The following is a 10,419-nucleotide window of genomic DNA, read 5'->3' as shown; positions in this document are numbered from 1 at the left end:
TGCAGCCTTCTGAAGACAACGAGCCTGGCTTCACACTGCCGGTTCGGGCTTTGTCCCAAGGCCTAACTCAAGCGTGCTTTAAGAACCATGCCATACAACAACGTAAAGAACTTCAGACAACCAAATGGTCCGTTTCGCTTTCCAGTCCATGCAAAAAAGGCCCTGCAGGCTAACAAACGCGTCCTTGCTTGGCGAACTTGACGAAAACAGCACAACCAACAATGTTGCATGGCGTGGTGACGGCAGGAGCATTTGATGCAATTGGCGATGTTGATGAAAGGACCGGGAAGGAGCAGATGAGAATTGAGATTGTCCCACTCTGTCAAGGTGTTGCTGTGAAAAGTGAAAGTTCACACACGGACATATAGTTCGACAGCAACCAGTTTCTGACACCAATGGAGATTGTAATTGAAGATGATACCGGAATCATCGCATCAAAAGACCAGACCACCACACAGCATACACAGAGATAACTCGTGGCTTCCTGGTTATACAGTCACAAATTGCTAGTCCCATATACATTGCTGAGAATAAAAGCCAGGATAGGCCAGCTTTTGAGCAAGCAACTTGGCAAGTTTCATAGCCGCAGGCCCAGGTCTAAGAACATCAGTGCTGCCTGAAACAGAACAGGGGCTGCTATCGTCCCCAGCACCACCTATGCACCATCCTCCTGGAGCTGGCTCTCCAGGCTGTCGCTGTAATATTTCCTCATCGATGTGATCCAGTACAGGGTCATCCTTGGTGAATCCGGTCGCAAAGGCTACGCTGCTTTGAGTCATGTTTTCTGCGTCAGCCACGGACAGCAGTCGGGGCTCCTTTTTGGACGACGATTCATCCCACGTTGAAAAGTGTAGGTCATGGTTAACAACAGTCCTATTGAATTCCGGGGAATTGCAAAGGACTGTCTGGAAATACTTCCGGTGTGGCAAGGGCATGTTAGTCAGGTACATTAGCATTGTTCTGGGCAGATTGTTTGTTCCAGCGATACAATACTCGGTGAATTTCCTAGAAAGGATAACCGATGAAGAGCCTGCAAAAAGGAACAGCAAGTAAAATTAAATAGAGTATACTTTCACTGCTGTAAAAAAGGAAAACATCCATTATACTCCTCTGTTCCAAATTCTGTGTCTCAGCTTTGGTCAGATTTGGTCTAGATGCATCAAGACACATTTTAGTGTATAGGTTCACTCATTTTGGAAAAGAGGGAGTAGTAAACAAGGTTAAAAGGAGCTTCTATTCCTGAGAGGCCACACACTGCCACTTCAAATAAAGTAAATAGATAATGTTTACACCGCTTATTATTACTTTATTAGAACCATTACAGCGGTACCAAAAATACAACAATACCTCCAATAATGAGCATTCCAGTTGTACTTACTGTGTGTGCCAGTGTGCCAGTGTTTCATTGGTTAGGTTAAAAATACAGTAGCATGTTTGGCAACTTGGAAGGAAAGGGAATGGGAATTAGAGGTGGGAGTTTGTTAGGAGATTAGGCATGGGAAGTTGATTTTTAGTCCCAATCCCTTGTTTGGTGTGTGGTGGGACTAATGTGGAGAATCGGCAGTTTTGGTTCATGGATTATCAGTTTGATTATGAAGATAAGCTCACGCCGCTGGCAGATATAAAATAGCCGAAAACTGAATTTGTTGTTCACCGGATAAACACAGGGACAGATTAACGGAAAGGAAATCACGTACTATGTTGTATAAGTTGGCAAAGGACGTGCACAACCAGCGCATTAATCGGCAAACTACCACACTGGGCCGCCGGTGGTGAGACACAAAGACGAAAGGTCAGCCACAGATTGATCGGCGCCCGGCTACAACAAATGATCGGCATGCAAGACCAATGAATAGATTATATCGCTTCTTGTTTCCTTCGATTTCGGGATCGTGCGCAACGAACTAGTTTTTCTTCTCTTTCTCAATTCCCCATCTCGGTTGAATTAACAGGGGGCACCCAGGGAAGAGATAAGAGGGAATTGAGGTTCTTAACTCCCATCCCCCCTCCTTGCTTAACTCCCATTCCCTCTAACCATGCAAAGGAATTTATGCCTCATAACCTCTTAATTCCCATTCCCTAGTCTTAACACCCTCAAACCAAACACGCTGTAAGATGTGTACTCCCTCTGTTCCATAATTCTTGTAGCAAATTTAGACGTGTCTAGACATATTCTGTGAATAGATACATCCGAATCTGCGACAAGAATTATGGAACAGATGGAGTACAAGATATTTAAGAAAGAAATGAACTGTCAAACTTCTGTGATCACCGACAATGATAGCAATTGTAGAGGTGTAGGTTTACTTGTGGAGAGTGAATATAGCACTATATATTGGACACCTTGTGTTGTACACACTCTCAACCTTGCTATGAAAAATATTTGTGAGCCAAAGACACCTAAAGAAGATGATGAACCTTTAAAACATTCAGCCTACAATGCACTTGAATGGATGAGCCAAGTTAAAAATGATGCTATGATGATCAAGAATTTCATTATGAACCATGGCATGTGTCTACATATGTTTAACCACTTTAGTGAGTTGAAGTTGCTTGCTATTGCTGAAACAAGATTTGCCTCAATTGTGGTGATGTTGGCCCGGTTTGCTAAAGTCAAGAGTACTCTCCAAAGCATGGTCATTAGTCCTGAGTGGAAAGCTTACAAAGAGGAAATTCAAGTTGCGGCTTCTGTCAATGAAAAGATATTGAGCGCTGTGTGGTGGGATAAGGCTTTAGTTCACCGCTCCTATCTATGAAATGATACGTGTGGCAGACACGGACACCCCATGTCTTCATCTTATTTATGAGATGTGGGATTCAATGATTGAGAATGTGAAGAACTTGATCCGCCTCAATCAGGCCTTGCTGACCTTACTGCCAAAGAAACCTGACGCAGGTTCGATGGGCGACTACAGAGACATTAGCCTGATCCACCTCGTGGCCAAGTTGTTCGCCAAGATGCTATCGCTGTGCCTCGCTCCCAAACTTGATGCTCTGGTTAGAAAGAACCAAAACTCTTCCATCCCTGGACGCAGCCTCCACGACAACTTCATGCTCGCACGACAATCTGCGCGCCTCCTACATCAGCTTCACGAGCCTCAGGTTCTGCTGAAACTAGACCTCGCCCGCGCTTTCGACTCCCATCTCCTGGCCCTTCCTCTTTGAGGTCCTTCGCCAGTATGGATTCAGCGAAAGGTTCTTGGACTGGTTAGCAATCCTTCTCAGCTGTGCCAGCACCAGAGTGCTGATCAATGGTGAACTGGGCCCACCGATCTGACACCGCTGCAGGCTACACCAGGGAGACCTGCTCTCTCTGCAGCTCTTCATGCTCGCCGTTGATATTATGGGCCAGCTGATCCGACGTGCGGTCAATCTCGGCATCCTCAAAGAACTCCACCCTCGGCGCCATGTTCCGGAGATGTCCCTCTACGCCCACCGACGACACTGCCGCTGTCAGAGAGATCCTTCATTTGTTTGGCCGCGCCTCGGGCCTCCTCGTCAACTACAACAGCACGGCCACAGATGCGGCCATTGTTACTGCTGGCCTAGGCTGCCCCATCGTGGAGCTGCCCTTATCATATCTGGGCATTCCCCTGACGATTCGCCGACCGACCTGCGCGCAGCTGCAGCCTCTGGTAAGCCGTGTCGCTGCCCAGCTCCCAACCTACAAGGCCCACTTGATGGACAAGGTCGGGAGACTGAAGCTGATCAAATCTGTTCTCCGCGCCATCCCCATCCACCAGCTGCTCGTCTACGCACCACCCAAGAAGATCCTCAAGCTCATCGAAAAAATTCAACGACGGTTTCCCTGGGCAGGTCGCAAAGAGGCCAATGGTGGCAGCTGCCATGTGAACTGGAACCGGGTTTGTCGTCCGATCGACTACGGTGGTCTGGGTACCCAGAACATGGAAAAGGCTGGCCTTGCGTTGCACCTGCGATGGCTTTGGTTCAGCCGGACTGATGCGTCCAGGGCATGGCCGGGCCTTGATCTTCAATTCTCCTCGGAAGAACGAGCCCTGTTCTTTGCCTCGACGACCATGGCTCTCGGCGACGGGCGCACGGCTCTCTTCTGGGAGGATCGCTGGCTCGATAGACGCTCGGTGAGCGAGCTCGCGCCCCACCAGTACGCCTGCATCCCCAAACGCCGATGACGCACCAGGACCGTCGCCGCCAGCCTCACCCATAGCTGGGCTCGCGACATCCACGGCACCTTGGGCATCGACTAGATCGGCGAGTACCTTGGGCATCGACTAGATCAATATTTCTTTAATAACATTGAAGTATCTATATGAAGGAAATGAATTAGAGGAGACTGGTTGCTATTTCTTCAATGTTATTAAAGAAATATTGATCTCAAGGTGGGCAAAAGGAAATAACCCTCTCCATTGCATGGCTCATTCACTCAATCCAAAGTACGTATGCTTTTTCTTGCTTTACATGTTTGAATTGTCATCATTCTCTACATGTTTTTTTGTTATAAGATTTTAAATTAACCTTCTGCCCTCTTGTAGATACTATAGTGCCAAAGCCTCCCCACAAGGATGACGAGGTATCTAAAATCAGGCTGAAGGTTTTCAGGATTTCTTTTTCCAATTGAAGAACAATTGGCAAAAGTGAAAGAAGAGTACACCAGGTTTTCCACTTCTTCCGAAGAATTTAACGATTATGAGTCCATCGATGATAGATGGATGAGTAGTCCAATGGCTTGGTGGACAAACCATGGTTCATCAATTCCTTTATTGCAGAGGTTGGCTATTAAATTGGTCAGCCAACCAGCCTCATCTTCTTGCTGTGAGAGGAATTGGAGTACTTGTAGCTTTATCCATTGTGTCAGCAGAAATGCATTAACTCCTGAGCGTGCACAAGATTTAGTGTTCACCCATTCTAATCTGAGATTGCTCTCAAGAAGATCTGATGCTTACAAGAGGGGTCAATCACTTATGTGGGATGTGGGAGGAGATGCTTTTGAGTCTCTTAACGGGTGTTCGTCTGTTTGAAGTTGCAAACTTGTCAATTGATGAGCCAGACTTGGAAGCTATCTCATTTGGAGAGGTGGATGCCGGTGTGGTCAATATGGAGGATGAGGAGGAAAACAAAATATTTATTTAGTGTCGTGTCGTAATATTTTCAAAATCTGTACTGCCACTTGCTATTCGATTATTTGCTATCAGCCTATCATGCTACCTACATGCTACATTGCTATCTTTGTAATATTTGAACTGCCATTCTGCTATGTAATATTGAACTTGCTTGTCAGCTTATGTTGTCTTGTTGATTAATGACTATTTGCTGCCTTATTGTTGCTGGAAGCCTGGAATGCTGGTTGCTGCCTTTCAAAATGGAAGAAAAGGTCAGGTGGTGCTGCCATTAATCATTCAAGTTACAAACTAATAGTTCAGTTGAGTGCTAAACTCTTAAGTAACATTCTATCTTGCTGCCATTGTCTTTACTCTTTAGAACTTGGATGTGATTGCTTTGCTAGCTGCCTAGAATGAAGTTAAATCTGCTATTCTGAGAGAATTGGATTTCACATGAATCAGTTTTGTAGTTTGGATGCAAAGGAACAAGGTAAATCTGCTATTCTGTAGCTCCCAGATGTTACATATATTTATTTTCTGTTTTCAAACAAATAATAAAACGTATACTCGTATCTGTACATTTCCAAAATGCCGTATTTTTGTATCCATATCATCCAGATACGGACACCCGTAGCCATATCCGTGCAATTTAGATTATTAGAACCATTACAGAGGTACCAAAAATACAACAGTACCTCCAATAACGAGCATTCCAGTTGTACTTACTGTGTGCCAGTGTTTCATTGGTTAGGTCAAAAATACAAGTACCTTATGATGTGTACTCCCTCTGTTCCATAATTCTTGTAGCAAATTTAGATGTATCTAGACATATTCTGTGAATAGATACATCCGAATCTGCGACAAGAATTATGGAACAGAGGGAGTACAAGATATTTAAGAAAGAAATGAAATTTTAACTTCTCTTACGCACTGGGATTCTTCCAGACTGTATACTGAGTATAACAGTATAGATGTGCAAAGTTCTTGTACCGACAGGCAAAGAAAATGATAATGTGGTTAGGGTTAGGGCCATAACATCTCTGTTAAGACAACATGTGTTGTTCTCCTTTTATATACCCCCATATTATTTGTCGCAGATTCGGATGTATCTATACACAAAATGTGTCTATACATCCAAATCAGCGACAACAAATATGGAATGGAGAGAGTATTTAGCATATCACCATCAGTTTAATTCACATGCCATAATGTTGACAGACAAGGATAAAGATGCCTACACATAGACAAGAAAATTAACAAAAGAAGAATCTACCACACTGTCCGGGACTTGAGTTAGTGTGGATGCAATAATGATCTCTACAAATGTTCCACTATTCTTCTCATGAACTATGCACTTATTATTATTTCCATCGGCACTCAATTCATGCTTCTAGTGCATTTTTTTAATTGCTACCAAACATCATCAATTCATATCAGGACATTCAAAAGGCAAACTTTCATTTAATAATACTTGAAAGAACACATGAGATTTGAAATGGACTTGGTTCAAATAAATGCTGTTGTACACAGAAGGTGTAACAGAAATAATCCTATATGCTGATAAATATTAGAATGCATTGACCTCACCAGTAAACAATTTGTAAGCACTGGGCAGCTCACGCTTTTGAGTAGCATAGAAAATGTCAGTCCTGGAGGAGAGATATAGACCAGGATCAACAATAATTGGTCTTATTTGTCTTGCCCTGCACAGAAAAGACAATGCAAAGACTTTAACACGCAAATCCAAGTGAGCAAAGTTAAAATTTAGAATGATGTAGATGCCCTTACTCCTTCCAACCAACATAACTGGTATGCTGAATGAAGTTGATATCCCTTGGTAGATATGATAAGACATGCAGGAGATCTACCAAAAAAATTAAGTCAAGTCAGATCAGAACAGTAACCAAGAAGGATTAATGAAATGACACTACAGGAACTCTTTCTACCATTCCTGTTCTATAACTTTATAACCAAGCAATTCTATAAGCAATAGCAAGAACCTGTTTTAAAAACAATATCAGAAGTTTCACTGCTTCAACATCAATTAGCAAAGGCAATGCATGTGAAGTGGGTTAAAGGCTCTACATGCCTAACATGAGATATTGACTGATTTTTTAAACTTCATTTCTTAAGCTCCAGGTACCAACAAAACAAGATCTCTGTCCAGACCTGTTACAAAGCATTAATTTAATTAGATAGCAATTATCTTCTGGAGCCAGATTAGGTGACCATTTCCATTCCACCTATGCCTATCCATTTGGAAGAATTCCAAGTCACCCGCCAAAAATAATGTTTTAGGGCCAGGAAAGCAAAACAAATATGTAGCATGATGGAAAATAGTTATGTTACTTGAATAGAAATGTGATCCCATCTGAATTCCTTCATTCAATGCACTAGACAAAGATGTGGTTGCAATTTTTTTACAACTTGATGTACAACAACCTGTTCTTCCAAAGCTACAAAAGTATAAAAATATCCAACCATGGCAATAGGATTCTACTCCCTTTATCGAAACACTTCATAAATGAAAATTGCAATGGCAAGACGAGCTACAGCAGAACTCCAACCGAGGCAGAAAACTGGCAACTAGATCCACGCCCAACGGATATGGCTAGATCTGTCTCGAACACCTCGAGGACGCTGGAGTCATGAGCACGCAGCAGAAAGCTCGATATCCAAGTAGTCGCGGAGAGAGAGGACTGACCGTCGGGGGCGACGAGCGGGTAGTCGGCGGCGTGGAGGTGCAGGAACCAGTCCCAGCCCTGGCCGACTTGCAGCAGCAGCGCAGCGCCGTGCAGCGCGGCGGCGAGCGCGGACGCGCCGCGGGGGTTGGCGAAGCCTGGGTCGCCGACGACGTGGACGTTGCCGGCGCGGCCGGGGCCGGCGCGCACCTCGCGCGCGAGGCGGGCGCGGTCGGAGGCGGAGGCGGCGCGGTCGAGGAGGAGCAGGTAGAGGTTGCGGGGGTGGTAGGTGGCGAGGAGCAGGCGGAGGAGGCGTTCGGCGTCGCCCGCGGAGCCAGTGAGGAGGAATGCGAGCGCGGGCGGGGCCGGGCCGGCGGAGGCGGCGTCGGCTGGGAGCGGGGCGCGGCGGGGCGCTTCCGGCGGCGCGGAGGGAGTGGGGGAGGAGGAGGAGGAGGAGAGGAGGTGGAGCAGGAGGAGGAGCAGGAGGGAGGTGAGGAGGAGGCAGGGGAGCGGGCGGGAGTCCTTGGGGAAGACGGAGGCGGCCGGCGCGGGAGGATGCATGGGTGAGGCCGCCGGAGGGATCGGGACGGGGAGCCCGCCGTGGAACGAGGGGAAAGGTTTGGCGGATGTGTGTTCCCGATGTTGGTCCAATCGGTGATCGGTCGGTGTGGATGGCTGAACTGAACACCTGACCTGATCGCGTTTGGTGCACCTCACGTCCTGGCCCGACTCTGTTTGATTTCGTGTGTTCTACTTCTCGAATCTTGAGTTCACTGGCCTTTGCCATTTTTTCCCCAAAAAAAGAGGATAACCTCATCATTGGCTTTCGTCAATTTTTTTTTTGAACAACAGAAATTTTATTACTTTAAGCACATTTTACAGACAGCAACGTGAACGGAGCCACGTTGAATACAGAGATGTCCTTAGTTGGACAGAGACTTGATGATGAGCATAAACATCTGATGAGAAGACCCCTAGACTGAATTTTCAGCGCCAATCTTGCTTGATGATGTGCTTTAACATTAGAACTGAATATGTTGCGTTCTGCTGGCCTGGAAGGAGTTGCTTCTCTGAATTTCTGCTAGAAGTGGCCTAATAGACCAATGCCCCAGCGCCTTGGTAATATCTTCAGTAGCTGCTGCGGATGCCAGTACTAGACAATCAGTATAGAATTGGGGTTCTTGAAGCTGAAGCAATTCAGCTAACTTAGTTGCAAGAAGAAGACCGAAAGCTTCAGCTTGAAGAGGTGAAGACGCGGGAGGAGACAGAGCCGCAACATGAAGATTCCTGCAATGTTGATTGTCGTTGCCCATCTGAATGAATATGTCGATGCCTGCACGAGCCTGCTGAGGGCTGGGATCTGGATTCCAAGCTGCGTCGCAAAACACAGCTTCACCTGCATTGATAGAAGTGGTCTGAACTGAAAGTTGAAGAGGCGAGGCATGCTGCAACGCTGTTGTAGGTGTAGTAGATTGCTCTTTAGACTTGACTGTGTCCTCAAGTTTGTATTCCTGCATGATAGCATTAGACATAGCAAAAACATGTGAAGGTTTTATGCACTTTCTATTAAAGAGACAATCATTTCTTGCTTTCCATAAGCACCAAAGAAAGGTGTATAAGCTTGTAATATTAATTTGAGGATGGTCAGAACAAAGTAAAGTGTGTATCATATCTGCCACATTGTGATGCTCGGTAGCAAGAGATTCAGTTCTAAGATACCAAGGATGAGAGAACCAAGCTGCTTTCGAAAAAGGGCATAGGAATAGCATGTGCATTTCATCCTCCATGGAGCCACACCTGGAACATTCTGATTTAATATGCTGATAAAATCTACCAGCTCGTTTACCTGTAGGCAATGCTTTGCGAAGGAGCCTCCAAGCAAAGGTCTGAACACGAGGCGCCATAGTTTTGACCCGCCAAACTTGATTAAGAAGAGAAATAATTTTTGGGGCTACAACCTTAGATTGCTGGTTGGTTGGCAGAACAAGGTTGATAAAGCAATGTTTGTAGGCACTCTTGGGGTTAAATTGACCTGTTGGAGTTAATTTCCAAACCAAAGTATCTAGACCCTCCGAATTTATAATAGGCGTCTCAAGAATGGCATTAGCTGTAGCTGGGCTAAATAAAGAAAAAACTAAATCCACATTCCAAGCTTTTTGGTTTGGTAGCCAAAGATCTTTGACAATAGCCGGATAAACAAAGGGTGGTGTTTGAATATTCAGATTATCATAAATTGATTCCCATTCAGAGAACCAAGGGGAGCTCCATATAGAACTATTTCCATCAAAGATTTGATAAAAGGCAGCTGATCTTAAAAGAGGTTTTACCTTAAGAATAGCTGCCCAAAAAGCAGAATTTGGCTTGTTTGGCATTGCTCTCCAAATGGAAGTGTCGTGATGATATTTTGCTTTGAGTATCAAGGCGAGTTGGCTATGTGGTTCTTTTGCTAATCTCCAAGCTGCCGAAAGAATGAGACTTTGGTTCATAGCCTGCAAGTTCCTAACTCCTAGACCACCAATTTTCTTTTCTATGCAAATGTCAGCCCATGCCCTTAAGCATAAGCTTTTTGTGGTCGCCTCATCTTTGACTCCTATCCACCAAAAATTCCTGATGATGCCCGTGAGCTTTGCAAGGAATTTCTTGGAGAAAAGAATGTTAGA

General features: G+C 45.2%; 1 protein-coding gene across 1 annotated transcript; it reads right to left on the bottom strand.

Annotated features, from left to right (window-relative positions):
• Positions 1-309: 309 nt before the first annotated feature.
• Positions 310-8,372, bottom strand: LOC124701425 (beta-glucuronosyltransferase GlcAT14A-like). The gene is made up of 4 exons (XM_047233473.1): positions 7,783-8,372; positions 6,867-6,942; positions 6,666-6,781; positions 310-1,030 (listed from the first exon to the last, which is right to left on the bottom strand). The coding sequence occupies exons 1-4, from the start codon at positions 8,318-8,320 to the stop codon at positions 507-509; spliced, it is 1,254 nt and encodes a 417-aa protein (XP_047089429.1). The 5' UTR covers positions 8,321-8,372; the 3' UTR covers positions 310-506.
• Between the last annotated feature and the right edge of the window lie 2,047 nt (positions 8,373-10,419).

The sequence above is a fragment of the Lolium rigidum genome, chromosome 3 (assembly GCF_022539505.1).
Source record: "Lolium rigidum isolate FL_2022 chromosome 3, APGP_CSIRO_Lrig_0.1, whole genome shotgun sequence".
Classification (NCBI taxonomy): Eukaryota; Viridiplantae; Streptophyta; class Magnoliopsida; order Poales; family Poaceae; genus Lolium; species Lolium rigidum.
Note: the sequence above shows the minus strand (reverse complement) of the source record. Positions and strands in the feature narration are given on the sequence as shown.